Source organism: Ananas comosus, linkage group 1 (assembly GCF_001540865.1).
Source record: "Ananas comosus cultivar F153 linkage group 1, ASM154086v1, whole genome shotgun sequence".
Taxonomy (NCBI): domain Eukaryota; kingdom Viridiplantae; phylum Streptophyta; class Magnoliopsida; order Poales; family Bromeliaceae; genus Ananas; species Ananas comosus.
Genome location: NC_033621.1, coordinates 2987083 through 3002867, shown reverse-complemented (window position 1 = coordinate 3002867; position 15785 = coordinate 2987083). Strand labels below are relative to the sequence as shown.

The following is a 15785-nucleotide window of genomic DNA, read 5'->3' as shown; positions in this document are numbered from 1 at the left end:
GCCATTATTATTGCTCGGGTTTTTCGAGCGTGTGTGATTTTTGATAATTTACATAACTTCCTCTATTATCCGATAATGAGAGATTGCAGATATACGGTTCTCTAGTGATGTGCAAATTTGGTACTCCGAATATATATATCGTTTGTAGCTGAGGTCACCGTAACGTTTCCTTTTCTTGTCCACGGGTATTATGCTCTCTTGGATTGATCGTGAGAGCTGCGGTTCACACAGTAGTCGATTGATGATTAATGAGGCCTCCGTTTACAACTCATCGACACCCTGAGCTCTTGGTTGGGGTTCGAAAGTGGGACTGACAACCACAACTACAAAATGAGAAAAAACTGCAGCTAAATAGTTACTGAGCTAGTTAAGCCAATCAAAACCTGCTCCACCATGTTTTGGGTGGACCGGATCAATGGAGATTCCAGATCATCCTCCTATTGATGGTAAAATTCAATGAATCCATTATTGATGATCATCAAATTCCATTCAATGAATCCATTAAAGGGGATGAGACCGCCCTGCATATGATGGCAGATGCCACCACATACAGGCTGTAAAAAGCTCATAATAGAGAATCCGAATTCCGGCCTTGTAAGTTACTAATTAACTGCTTCTTTGTTAACGAACAAGGGCCATTAAACACTTTCAGTTTTTGGGTGAGTGACGCGTAGGCGCTCGTGCGTCTCCCTCTCTTTACTCAACCATCAAACAACTTAACAAACAGCAAATCTATTGTTGGTTGTTTGTCTCTATCTATTACAGCGCGTCTGCTAAATAATTTCTTGCTTTAACTTTTTATTTTTTATTATTATTATTATTATTAATTTTTTTTAGTTGGTTGTTCGGTTCTGTACACACTTATTTAGGAGCCCACCCAACTGGAAATTGAACCCAAAAAAATTCTACGAAATTTCGCCCGTTGCCTTATCTCTAATAAAATCCCAGTGGTTTACTTTGCATGATCGTCCCACATAGGTACCGATTTTTTTCATGAATTTATCGAAAATTAACTTTTTAAAGCGTGTTATTATAGGATATATATGTTCTCCAAGCAGAACTCGCAGCCAACAGTTTTTGTCTTTCTACAACACATATTCAGAAATGAGTGCTTATTTTAGAAGTTTGATTTTATAATTTAGCCTTTCATTACTCTTTAGTTTAAATTCCTTTTTTTTTTAAAAGAAAGAGAGATAGGTAATATGCTACCCGCTTCGTTTATTTCGTTTAGAAATAAACTTAGCTGAAAATGTGAATCAATTAAGATTTGAACTTGGGACCTCGGATGTCAACTATCAAATTCTTTACCACTTGCGCTAGAAAGGGTCGGTTGATTTAAATTCCTCTTCCTTAAAAACCCAACAGTAAGTTTTAGCTACTACAGGAGTTAATTCGCATACTTTTTATCGGCGTGTCTAATAACACTTAATAAAATGTCACGTTTTTTTTTAAGTGATCTGAGAAGATATTGCTTCCCCAACTTGCAAGGCAAATGGCCAAAATACAATAAAATAATAAATTACTTAAAAAAGAAAAAAAGAAGAGTCTTTTGAAGTTTCCGAAACTTTTTTTTTTTTTGAGAAATAGATAACACGCTACTCACTTCATTTATTTTATTTAGAAATAAACTTAGCTGAAAATGTGAATCAACTAGAATTCGAACTTGGAATCTCAGGTACCAACCACCAAGCCCTTTGCCACAACGAAACGGGTAACGTACTACGCTTCTCATGACAAAAAAGAATTTTGAAACTTGAGCACAAAAAAGAATCTACTCTTCTCTTGACAAAGACCACAGGGAATTTTTCAACTTGCATGTATTTGTTTCTCTCTTCTTCTTCTTTTTTATTGTTTTTTTTATTTTTTGGGGTGAGTGGCTTGCTTTGGAATCTCCCTTATGTTCACACTCACTGAACCAAAGATACACCGAAGTACTAGGGCGTGTTTGCTTCCACCTAGGGACGAACTCGCGAGTTCGTGTAACTAGAGATCGCCGGTGTTTGGACATAGTGGTGAACTTGGACTTCCTTAGGGAGGCCCGAACGCACTATATCAGTCTCACAGGGGTGGCGAATTCACATATGGCGCAAACTTGTAACTTTGCGCTTGACGAGAACGATGTCAAGTTTTACTGTACGGACGAAACTCGCCAACTTTGACGAGGTGCGTTGTGCCCTCCACCAAAAGCTCCATAAATAAAAGTCTTTTTAAAAAAAAAAAAAATAGTTTGAAATATGAAGCAATTAAACTTTGAACTTAGACCTCAGGGTACCGATCATTAAAATTTTTGTCATCTGCATTAGGGACAGTCGGTTAAACTGGAGAAATTATTGCTTGAAATTTGTTTACCATATTTAAAGGTTTTAAAGTTACAAATTTGTCTACAAACTTTAAAAATTTACAATTACATTCTTTGACTAGTTAAAAGGCACTATATTTTACTTAAAAATACTATTTTGCCTTTTTTTGCTTCATTGCTTTCATAAAATTAATAATCATTAATATTCTAAAAATAACTGAGCGGATCAATTGGCATCAAATTGTTAATAAAAAGCACTAGAGTTTAATCTCACAATTCCAATCGGTCGTCAATAAGTGCAAACTATTTATGACAATAAGTTTTTAAAACTTGCACAAACATAAAAGACATTTTAAAGTTTAATTAGAGGGATAAGTATGCAATATCCCGTTTTAAGAAGATACATATGCAATTATTCCTTTCCAAAAAAAAAAATCAACTAGTAAAGATTAAGCTCTAGTTTATCGGTTCATGATGCACTAAATCCACACAATAATTTCTCCACAGATGAAACTAACGTATGATCTCAAACAATCTCATTCTCGGTGCCTGTCCATATCACTCTCCTAACTGCTTGGGTCTGTCCTGTCAACTTTGTCCAATCAATGTAAAACACTTCCCCAAATAGTACTGTAATTTTTGGGTCGCAACTTGGGTTGGAATAAACGTGGGACTAGGGTTGGAATAAACGTGGATTTGTCCTGCTAATGAAAAAAAATAAATAAATAAAAATTCAATGAGAAGCTATCCAATAACATTTTCTTGAGAAGTTCTGATTTATTGTCAGTGTTGTTTCTATCAAAAAATTATAATCTTTCTATTTCGGATTTAATTTTTCTTTTTTTCACAATCTTAGTATTGAAAATACCAAATGAATTCTTGGGATGGAGGCAAAACTCACCAGTAGCAGTGAATCACGGAGCTCTCCAACAAGATTTTTTTTTTTTTTTTTTTCGCCATCTTAGTATTAAAAATACCAAATGAATTCTTGGGATGGAGACAAAACTCATAAGTAGCGGTGAATCTGAGAGCTCTCCAACAAGACTTGTTGGAGAGCTTCCCAAACAAGACGGGTTGGAGAGCTTTCGACTGAAGTTTTATTCGTGATTTACGATCCGTCTGATAACAGAGTATATCATTGACCAAACTTTCCAAGCAGAGGATACATTCCGCTTTCAGATGATAGGGATATTAGCCCGCATGCTTCTTACTCGGGCCCAAAAGCATCATTAGAATCTCTCTAGATGGAACACAACACAAATTGAATAGACATTGCTGAATCTCTTCCTTCTCCGACACGACGATGTGGTCGCAAAACAATCTTATACAGATTTTCGTTACATAAAACTCGAATAATACAGTAAGTACCGAAATGCAGGTGTTGCATTGTTTCAGCAATATGTAAGTTCCTATAAATATTTGGACGAGGAAAGTTGACGGAATTTAGATCACCAGTGCAAAAGAACAACCTTTAACTTATTTAACAACGGTTCTCTCAGATTCTAATGCACCGTATTTTTCACTGCATAAGATGCAATAAACTGCTACAATTTGATCGCAAGGTAAACAAAATTGGTGGCATAAGATTAAACATTTAATACCAGGAACAGATAAGCTAGCGAGTTAATTATGCATTTCGCGTTATCTCAAGACAAAGTCGTTGGCGGCGATACCACCTCGTTCTGGTTGCAGCTTCTTCAAGTAATATTTCGACCCACGTGAGAGATTAATTCTTTTCCTTCTTTCCGCTGGGATGGACTCAATTGAGCACTCTGAGAAGCCACGCCTCACAAACCTGTAACATTATAAAACAAACAGTAAAAGATCAAGCAGGTGTAGATTTTCTGTACAAAGCTCCATCATTGTAGTAAATTTCCAAACGGCACTCCCTTCGCAATCGAAAAGAAATTGCAAAGAACATAAACAACAATAATAATACTGTGGACACACAAAGACACGACAAGGGATAGTAATTCCCTGGTAGTGTTACCCCATGCAGATCTGAGTATGCTTGTCTACACCTTTTGTTTCCTGTCATCCTATTACACTTTTAGTTTGTGCAGGTGATTAATAAAAGAATATATTATGATGTAACAGGAAAAAGCCTCACATTAGTAAGTAAACATGCTGACATGTTAATGGATCATTTCCATGATAAGATTAACAAACATCAACTGTGCTTGCTGAAAGACTTACTTCTTCTTCTTTTTTTTTTTTTGAGAAAAACTGAAAGACTTACTAGTGATGGAAAAAGGGTCTTTGATGGAGACAATTATGAATAACCAATAACATATCCAGTCAAGTTCAAGAAAACAGATATAAATGCAACAGATATCAACAGCTTTTCAAACCCTTATAAAAATTGTTATTCTGTTAAATGCTTCGCAATGATTTTTTAATCCTAGTGTATAGAATGCAAATAGCATAAAAAGACACATCGATTCTAATAGAATTGCCTTGTAAATTGTGCATAGCAATTTCCACTTTGAACTTGATGGAAAATGTTTACTAGGACAGCAAAATACAACCAGAGGATGTCAAAATTATGTTTAGACACTAACAACAAACTGAGATTACATACCAATCCACGGCACGAGTTGTAAGCAGAAAAAGTTTCTCCAGCCCAAGAGCTGATGCCTTCTTCTCAATGTAATCTGCAGATTATGTCACAAATTCAGCTTTTAAGATTTAATTATTTAACTTCTTAAAACCTTCCTGTATACTAACAATAAACAATGCTCTATTTGCTGAATTTTGAAAGCAGCTCAACTAGTACTGAAAATGCTGTACAACAATCGATCCAGTATCCCATTAATATTGTACAGCGTCCAATCCACCACTACAAGCAGTAGAACTTAATAATGACTTAAGCGACATGAGTGGTGAGGAACCATTTATCTATCAAACCACCAGAAAGCCATCAACAGTGGGAAGATAGCAATATATAGTTTAAGCAGGTAGGACAGTTCTAAAGGTGGATTCTGAAGGGTCCTATCGTGTTTCCTTGAAAACAAGAAAAAGTGTGGTATCATGTTGATCTTGTGAATTTTATTCTGAAGGAGGGGAAAATCCCCACCTTTACACCAGATTTAGAATCAGAGCAACCTGCTCATTAGAACATCAAAGTTTTCCTTGTAAAAGCAACCAGACAAGTGCAGATTCAGTTTGCAGAACAGTTAGATAAAATACTATCTTATGCATATTACCGAGAAGTTTATCCCCTTGCCCATGTCCGCGACATTCTGGAGACACAGCAATAGCAGCAACCTCTCCACATTTCTCCTCAAAGAACGGAAATAGTGCTGCACAAGCAATGATTGATCCATCTCTCTCCACAACTATAAACGATTCCAATGCTTCAAGGAGCTGAAAAAAAGATCATTTAGGCATTCTAGCTTGATGCTTATTGTGCATGGTTCATATGTCTCCAAGAAGAGGCATATTCAAAACACAAAAAAATACAGAAGGTAAGAAAATGTCTAGCTTTCAACTTATTATTCAAAGTTAATAAAGAAGATTATCTCAAAAGTACCTCTTGATCAGTCCTCTGAACTAAAACACCAGATTCTTCTAATGGTTGAATGATTCTTTTTATACCAGGAAGATCTTCTGCCCTAGCCATTCGTGTACCCTCATAGACATCCCTGTCATCTCAGTGTGAGAAAATCTGACAAGAGATTTTACTCTCTTTTTTTTTCTAGATTAAACTTTCAAGAGGTGTCACAATGTAAAAATGCCGAGGAAGTTCTCAATTAAGAAATTATTAGCACTTAATTCCAATTTTGCAACTTCAATTTTACTACAAATGGAGCACCAAATCTCAACGAATAATGCCTAGTAGGTAATCACTGCTGACGAATAGGTAACAAGAAAAACAATTCCAAGCTCTAAGATGGGGAGATACTTTCATCATATTGAACAGATTCGGGATGTATTAAGAGGAAATTTCCATACCTAGCTACCATTGTCCCCACGCCATCTCTTGTAAATAACTCTAGCAGCAGGGCCCCGCCAAGAGTACCATCAACTATGTGAACTCGTTGGACACCACCCTGACATGCAGAAGAAAACTCAGTTCCAAGTGCCAGCTTCCAATGGAGACTGCAAAACAATGCATGAGAGCTTCATAATAAAGCATTCTATCATCTTGAGCAGATTTTTGAAACTCCTTTCCCAGTAAAAATAATAGACTTTACAGCTCTCATCATCAAAGAAGAGAGCAGTTATAATGTTGTATTCTTCCAAGCCATGGCACATGCAGATAATGGCTTCCATTTTTAGTGTCATAGGTGCAACAGTGGAGATGTGAACCACAAAAGCCCAGCCCACTGCTGAATTCTTGCAATGAATAGTATATTAACTTCCACTTGGTATATTATATGTAAGAATAGCATAGTACACTTGGTATAGTATAGAATAGTAGCTTATTTAACTAATACAAGAATAACTGGAAGATAAAACATTTCTCACAAAATCTTTGAAGATCAGGTACGATGGGGAAAAACAGAAAAGGAAAGTTGAACACAAGTCAGTTCCCTACAAGAAGACAGCAACTTAAAAAATTGAAGACTTACACGGCATACGTATGCACCAGCAGCCAATTCTGAAAGATAGCCATTCAACCTGCTTAACCGCTCTTCACCTCCAATAGCAAAACCTTGTTCACCAGACCATAGGCCATTCCCATTGTCAAACCCAACACCATTCTGGAAAGAAGCAATGTACCTGTCACTGTATCCCATACTGTTCCTAGAAGGATGACCTCCTTCTTCACTAAAACCAAGATAGTCCGAACTGTTAATAGCTTCTTCACCCACAATCTTGACATAATTAGCAGCAATTTCACTTTGCTCAGCACGTTTTCTGATCAGTAGATCAGCCTCTTCAAGAGACAGAAAGCGAATGAGTCGTCCCTGCTCATCAAATATTTGGCCATCCGTAATGCAGATTAGTTTATCTGCTTCAATTGCTAAAGCACAGGCTGTGGCAACTTCATAAGTGCTGAAAAGTTCAAAGAAAAGGATCAATTATTGTAGAATTGGCTTAGCAGAAAAATGAGAAAGCACACAGAACTATGTTTAAAGAGGCTTGTACACAAATGCAAAGTCCAATTCTCAACAATAATAAAAATAGTATGCAGCCTATAGCAACTCTAGAAAAAACCAACTAGCTAGTGCCTCCGCAGTCCATATCAAGTATTTTGTGTGCTATCTGTACCGCCTGATACTAGACAGCTTGCACCTCCAAAACATAGGATCAGCATATAAAACAACAGAAGAGGAAGAATCTGTGGGCTTCTTTGGAGTGAAAAATAAAAGTCTTCCAGAATCAGGACAATTTATTTCATCTTTTCAACTTCAAGGACCAATTTGCCACCTACACTATTAGACAAAGGTGCACAGTTTTGAATGGTCAATTTCACATTTTCAAAAGTAGACAACAGCAGTTCAAATCACGCATCAATCAGTTGAAACTGTCATCTTGGTCAAGTAATGGAAGTGCAGTTTGATCCTGAAGTTGCAAAAATGAAAGAACTCCTGTTTCTGTCATAGGAAAAAGAAAAAAAAAGTGTAGACTTCTTTGCTTTTCTTTTTGGGTTGCAAAACAGCACAGATTTCCTAGCTGTGCTGTTGTCTTGCCATGCCAAAGCCTGTTGGCAAGGTAAGCACTGCCTACTATCAAGTGGCACTGAGGGACGTAGAGTTAAATGATAAACACATAGAAGAAGAATTGGAAAAGAAGCATACTTGCAATTTAATACTTCTCCTGCGCTGGAGTATCCCATGTTACTCACAATGACAATACACTCTCGATCAAGCCTTTCTTTTATCTGTGAAATATCTATCCTTTTTACTTCACCAGTGAATCCATAATCAATGCCATCAACAACTCCTCTTCTCTACCAGAAGAACTAGGAAATGCTTATAAGTTGCAGAACAAGAGAAATCAAACAATATAATTAAATTCACATATAGAAGAGATAAGAGCAGAAATGAAGAAACGAACAGGTTTAGGAAGCTGGTTATCTGAAGTTGGTTTTTATAGCCTTTGAGACACACCAACATACTTTAACCAAGGTTTATCGTGCCATGGCATTGTGGGTGAGCTGGTTATGGGCAATGGAGCAATAATTCCACACCCTGCTACTTTCACTTCAATGCCAGCTCATTTAGGTTTTTGTCATAAAACCATATAGCAGTAATTCTTTGTCAAAAAAAAAGGCTAAATTACAGAAAACCCCCCTGTCAAAACCCTATTTTTCACTTTCCCTCCCTGTCATTTAAAAACCTACACTTTGTCCGCTTGTAAAGTAAAAAATGTTCACAGGAGGGTACGGTGTGAACTGTGATGACAAAATGACCATTTTGCCCCTCACCATGTTCATAGGATAGAAAACTGAGGGCATTTTTGGCATAAAAAAATATATAATAATATTTTATAAACGGAATCCTAACGGATTACTAACGGTAAGGGGTGAAGTAAATATTTTTCATTTCACAAGGGGGCAAAGAGTAGGTTTTTAAATGACAGAGGGGGGGGAAGTAAAAAATCAGGTTTTGACATGAGAGTTTTATGTATTTTAGCCAAAAAATAAAGATGTGACAATGGCCTTATCGAAGCTTCCACGCATATTTATAAAGAAAGATTAGGAAAAAGATGGACTACTGTTAGCAGCACAAGGTAATCTAGCAGATATCCTTATAAAATGCGAACACACCATCAGCATGGTACATGCTGACTGGCATGGGCTGCACTGGCAATCCATAATTTGAACCATTGATATAGGCGAAATACTTTTCCTACTTTTAAGTGGTTATTCGACTTTGGATAGGGTCACAAACTTTATTGGGTGCATACTTCATTGGGTGCATACAAGTTATGTAATTTAATTTTTATGGCTAGTGGGCTAAATCATGAATGTCAATATGCTAGACCAAATTGCCTTCAGCTTGAAGGGCAACTAATATAGGTAATGACCAATCCAGCTGCACCAAATACTCATCCTAAAATCTATAATGGAACTTGTGTGTAGACCTGGCCCATCTAATGGCCAATTCAACCTTTGATAATAACAGAAGGCAGCTGACCTATTGTCTTCTGTTTATCTAGAAAAGTCTATCCGCACTCTGAAAATTACAAATCACTAGACAAATCAGTTGGTATTTGTTTCAAGGCAAAGAATTTAGTACAAACAAGTGAGCAAGAAGTTCATATGATCATGAAAATTTCACCTTAGCAGCAAGGAAGTTGCCGCTCGCAACATTGATGCCAAGCTCGTGCCAACGGCTGTTATCACCATGTAGCCGAAGATTTGATATAGGGGGCCCAGGAGAAAGTTTTGCTTCCATTATAAGCCGTATCCTCCCAGCAGCTTCCGTTGCAGCCTCTAACGAATCAATATCAGTTATTCGATAGCGACCAACATATGTAGCTTTCCTTCCTGAAATAGAGTTTCATTCTAATATCGTGTACATGTATTTCAGAAAGGGGTTGTAAGGAAAAAGTAAAACTAGCATTCTGAATAGAAATGAACAGACATTCCTTAAAACCAAACTCAGGTGAACATGCATACATTTTCAACTATAAAAGCTACAACTCTTCAAAAGATACATTTTCATATTCATGTGAATTTTGAATCAAAGCTTAATATCAAATAGCATGTTACTTTCAGTGAATGCATTTACAATGTTATACCAGCAATGCACATCTCAGAGGTGAAATTTCCGTTGTTAGTAAAGTACACTTCATTGGAGGAAAAATGGGGTTGAAAACTGAACAAATTGCAACATCAATACCAACAAGCTAAAGGGGAGAAGAGGAAGGTTCCTAAATTTCATCCTCCCCACACTCCAAAGTTGCAAAAGCCAAATCAGCCAGCCTTTATTATTAAATTTGCTTACCGGCGTCACTCCATGTCAGTGTACTTTCTAATGCCGTCCAGAATTCTAACTTGCAGACTAACAAGCAATTGTTAGGAAGTAGCATAAATAGTAGCATTCATCACAGGCAAAATGAGGACAACTGTACCAGCTTAAGACAATCCAACACCAAAATTGAAGCTCTCGAAGACTCAAATAACGCTTTTTGAGGTGGACCTAGAGTTTCACAGCTTGGTCTAAATAATCAAGAGTTGGATTCAGTGGACAAATACATGGCTGTTTCCTCGCACTGAAAATAGCCCCAGAGTTGGACTCGGTCCACAGATGCTTTTTTTTTTAAAAAAAAAAGAAGAAGAAGTCAAATCCATAGGTACATGGTTTCATATACTGGAAAATATACAATAGACAATTTCATAGGTGTAATGTAGCAAGGATGGAGAAGATTCACATTTAAAGTCATTATCTAGGATTTAAAATGGCAAACAAAATAAAAATAATAGAGAAAAAGGAACATAGAAAGGATTTACAGATATTTATAGACAATTAAGACCCTGATCGCTAATTTATATGCTCCTCAATTCCTGAGTTAAAAGTTAAGACAGTATAGATACTATAGATAGTTTTATTAAAAGCGACACACCAAGGAATTAAAAAAGAAAAAGGACAAAGAAAAGTCTGATTTACAAGCTGACTAACTGTATAACCCTAGTAAGTAAACAATCTTCTATAAATAAGAGCAGACAGGAGGCTAAGGAGAGGCAAACTATAGTAGCTTGACTGACCTCTCTCTGCCAAAAGTTCATCAATTTTGACATGGGTTCCAGGAACAAGAACAAATTTAATCCCAAGACCATGAAGGAGGGAAATGTCCTGAATGCAAAAGTATGCACAGTGAAAAAAGAATGCATAAGAGGCTAAAACAAAAAATTTTGTTATAATAACTCTTAAATCAGAACAGTAACATATAATTATACAGAAAAAAAAATGCTTAATGATGTAACCATTTCCATTTTCAGTTTCCTATAGAGCACTTGCTTTAAGAAGAATACTTCGATTCAATATTTATCTTCTCCTTTTTGGATCATAATCACTGGAAAAAAAAAAAACCTCAGAAAAACCTGAATAGTAGAAGATTAACAAGAGCATAGGCACTGGCCACAACAAATTCAAAACATAACTGGTGCAATATGAGATCATAAAGCACAAAGTTAGCTACATCAAACCGAAGCTTAGAAGGCACAACTGTCATAAAAAAAACATAATTTGATCTTTGTTTCTGCTAACCAATAAAAAATTATGCAAACTAAGATCCAGTTTTGAAGTGTTCTTACAACGTGCCTGAACATAAATAGTAGATTTTCTGATCTAATCGAATTTTTTCTGAAGGATTTCTTTCCAATTAACAACAAATAAACATCCACAAGAGAATCAAATCTGAAAATACCTGAAGCACGCTATCCAAGTACGGGCTCGAGGCGATCTCCCCCGATACCACCACCACGAACGTGCTCCCCCTGTGCCCCCTTATGTACGGCCACGCCTCCCTGAACCACTCCACGAACCGCTCCTTCTCCACGCCGCCGCCATTAACGGAGCCGCCGTCGGAGCTACAATGAAGGGAGAGACCCTTCCGACCTAGGGCAACTCCATCGTGCCTCAAAAACCGCTTCGAAGCCACCGGGAGACGGGGGACTCGCCCCGGATCGGAGGTTTTCGCGGCGGGTCGGGGGGGGAGAGAGGGCTTCGAGCACGAAGCGGCCATGGAAGGGAGGAAGGGAGGGGAGTGCGAGTGGTGGGGGAGGGGGAGGGGGCGAGGGTAAACCCTAATGGGGGAGAAGAGGAGGAAGAGGACAACGAAGAGTGGAGATGGGGACGACGCGGCGACGGGAGAGGGACGCGATTTGGCGCGCGCCGAGCGCTACGGCATCAGAGGAATTTATTTATATTATCTTTTTTTTTTTTGAAAATGAAATGTGAGCGGTGAGCCCCTCAACTATAGTGTCCTTTGAAACAAACCCCCCAACCTTAGGATGTTTTGGACTAGACCCCTAAACTTATATTTTTCTTTGTTTTTTAATTGACGCGCATTTTAACTTCTAATTTTTCTTTTAATTGACGCGCATTTTAACTTCTAATTTTTCTTAAATTGAGTTTTCATAGTTAAAAAGCTAAAATTTTACTGAATTTCCCAGCTTTTTAGCTACTAGTAGTTAATTAATCTAATTTATTCGCTATAAAGTAGTTAAACTATTAATATGATAAAATTATTAATCAATTTGGTAATGTTTCTACTTTATCTTGTTAAAACTATTTGATTCTAGAAAATCAAAAGTTGAAGGATCTCAATTAAAATAATTTAGTTAAGGGAGCAATTTTAAAATAGCTACAATTTAGGGTCTCTCTATACATTTTTACCTTTCTTTTTGAGCAATGCTATGCCTTTGTGAAAATGTAAAATGTGCATCTCAACTTTAATTTTATTTTTATACTTTTTTATAGATGCTATTTTAACTACTGAATTAGTAAATTTAAATTTTATTTAGGCTTACAGATAAAGTGTATTATGTATGATAAGAAAATACATCAAAAAATAGTTATTTATTTTCATAAATGTAACATGTTATAGGAATCACACTTATTCGATTAAAATATTTTTTTTTACAGCTATACATATTCAAAAAAGAAAAGTTGTTCATTGTTTAAGATTTTTTTAGTTAGTTATTAAGTGTTAGTTTTTCTAGATTTATTTGCTAAAGAATATTTGAAGTATGGAATTTAATGGTTTCATCGAAATTTTAATATATTAATATTACATTAATTGTAAAAAATAAATAAAAATTAAGAAAGTGTGAATAAAAATATAAAGTTAAGGGATTCATTGCAAAAATGGCTATAGTTGAGGGGGTTCTTTAATACATTTTCTTTTTCTTTTGGGTTATTTTTTTGTGGCGGGGAAAAGCGAGACAAATTACTTTGGGATCCTTTTTGACGGAACAGAATATTCCTATTTTATTATTAAAAAATTCAGCAATTATTGTACTTACTAAAGCCCAATTATTTTGGATTCCACGTTCACAGTTTTGATTTAGTTGTACGGTTTTTGTTTTTTTGTTTTTTTTATTTAGCCTTTTGAAAATTTTTATTATATAATAATATCATAAAAATTTTAAATGCAGGAACAATTCTATGCTGTTCATATGGGTATCATGCGTGACAGCAAAGGATCATGGCTAAGTATTTACATGAATGTGCTTGTCGTGTTCATCTAATGGTATCAAAATACGATGAATAATTTATCGTGTTTAAATAAAATAAATTATAATAAGCTGTTTATTATGGTAACATAAAATTACGCTCGATTATCTGGCATGACATTCACATAAACAAAATAGAGCCATTTCTAAAATTCAAACTTATTTAGAATCAATTATAAAATAGTAAAAATTTCAAATATCATTCCTGTGATTTTACACTTTTTCACTTTAGTACCCCATGGTTTATGATGTATCACTCTCGTACCTTGTGATTTCATTTTTCTCTTTTTGTTATTCTCTTCACTAATTTTTTTCGTTAAATTAGTGACAAAGTGATAAAGTTGAAACTAAAAGATACTAAAGTGAATATTTGATAAATCTAGGTGGAGTATTTGAAGTTTTTTTGTATATAATTTAACGAAATGTTAATAGAGGAACTGATGAAAAAATATCACAAGATAGTAAATTGATACACTTTAAACCACACGGTACCAAAGTGAGAAAGTACGAAATCACAGGGTGGTATTTGAAGTTTACTCTATAAAATAAAGGGATAATTGCCTATATACCCCACATATGTTTGAAAATATTCGATTTATCCATACTCTTTTTTTTCTTTCTAAAATATCCCTCATATGTTCCACCGTTATTGCAAAATACCCCCGCAGTTATCTCTTGTTAAGTTAACTTGGGTTAAATATAAGTTAAATATCTACCACAGTTTAAAAAAAATTAAAATACCAATTTTGCCCTTAACTTAAGAGCAAATAAGAAATGTTGGTGACGGTAGAAGGGTATATTGGAAAAGACCAAAAGTCAAAATACTTTTTGTGCCTCTGACTTTAAAGGCAAATAAGAAAGTTAGTGATGGTGAAAGAGTATATTTGAAAGGGCAAAATAGTAATTTTACAGAGATAACAGAATTAATTAACAGATTTTAACTCTATAGGAGTATATTAGAAATATGTTGAAACGTAGAAAGGGTATTTTCAATATTAGCCTTCTAAAAGGGGTAAATCGGAAAGTCGGAAACTTTCCAGAGGTATATAAGCAATTGCCCCTAAAATAAAATATGACAATTATACTTATTTCTTAAAAAGTTTTGTGTAACTTTAAATGTTGTAGCTTTTTTCTTTTTTCCTTTTTTTTTTTTTTTCAGTTAGCATGGCAATGTCATTAACATTTTTTGTTCCCTCCAAAAGCAGAACAATTGAATTCTTTTCCAGGTATGATAGTTAGAATTGTATAATCATTTAGGTGTAGTTGCAACAGCAATAATTAGTTGACTATTTTTAATGTAGCTCTAATTATTATAATTAGTGTCAAATGCACTAATCTAAATATTATATTTTGCTTTTCCATGCACTTAAAACTATAGTACCATAATTCTTATTGTATGCAACCAAACAGCTCCTTTTAATGTCTGCTGCCTATCATGCAACTGGTACTCCGCTTCCTCGTAATAGCCTTGTAATGATCCGATTCGTTAACAATAATAACTTATTAGACACAAATCACCGGCCCAAAATGTTTAAACCGAGTTATTATGTCTAACATAATCAAGCTTATGTATCCCCACACCTACCCGATGTGGGACTATTAGGGTGTCACAGGCTTCTCCCGTTTAGGTCCTGACATCCTTGTCAGTTCCAAACACACACAGTCCAAAATCACCAAGCGATGTAAGACTTACCTCGGTAGTCTTTGTCATTCCGATCCTGACTTAGCTTATCATTTACTGACCCTATTTTAGTCTGTTATTCCGACTCTGGCTCGGCTAAAATTCATCTCATATTTCCGGCTGGTGAACCGGCTCTGATACCAAATATAACAATCCGACCTGTTAGTTATAATAACTCGTTAGGCCCAAACCACCGGTCCAAAATACTTAAGTCTAGCTATTATATCGTACATCTAGTCATAACTATCTAATGTCAGACTATTGGGGTGTTACAGGCCCGTCGGCTTGGCACGGCCCTGGCCCCCTAGCCTACATGGGCCATGCCTGCCGGGCAAGATCTGCCCGGCCCTTGGAAGTTGAGGACGGCCCAACTCGCAAGGTCTCCCAACACCCAAAGCATTGGGAGTTGGGAGCCAGGCCTCCCGCCACCGTTGGACTCTCCTTGGGAGTTGGGTATTTTGGTCCAAATTGGACGGAAGGTATTCTTGTCTTACTAAAAATATTTAATATTTTAAAATTTTTAAATGTTAAAACGCTCAAAAATTTATATATTTTTATAAATATTTTTAGAAATTTAAAACTTTTTCACTAATATATTATTTTTTAAAAACTAGTATCTAATTTTTAATTTTTTTATATTTTTTAAATTAAATTGGAGGCTTGATTATCGA

At 35.8% G+C, this 15785-nt stretch overlaps 1 protein-coding gene across 3 annotated transcripts; it reads right to left on the bottom strand.

Annotated features, from left to right (window-relative positions):
• Positions 3561-12097, bottom strand: LOC109716655 (probable amino-acid acetyltransferase NAGS1, chloroplastic). 3 transcript variants are annotated; one of them, XM_020242214.1, is made up of 10 exons: positions 11624-12097; positions 10962-11049; positions 9532-9740; positions 8047-8198; positions 6874-7300; positions 6254-6351; positions 5832-5943; positions 5506-5665; positions 4881-4953; positions 3561-4094 (listed from the first exon to the last, which is right to left on the bottom strand). In XM_020242214.1, exons 1-10 carry the CDS (start codon positions 11939-11941, stop codon positions 3941-3943), a joined length of 1791 nt encoding a protein of 596 aa, XP_020097803.1. In that variant the 5' UTR covers positions 11942-12097; the 3' UTR covers positions 3561-3940. The 3 variants fall into 3 exon arrangements, with proteins under 3 accessions (XP_020097803.1, XP_020097786.1, XP_020097794.1); XM_020242197.1 differs by having other exon boundaries at positions 8047-8129; positions 11624-12093; XM_020242205.1 differs by lacking the exon at positions 3561-4094 and adding an exon at positions 4111-4330 and having other exon boundaries at positions 11624-12094.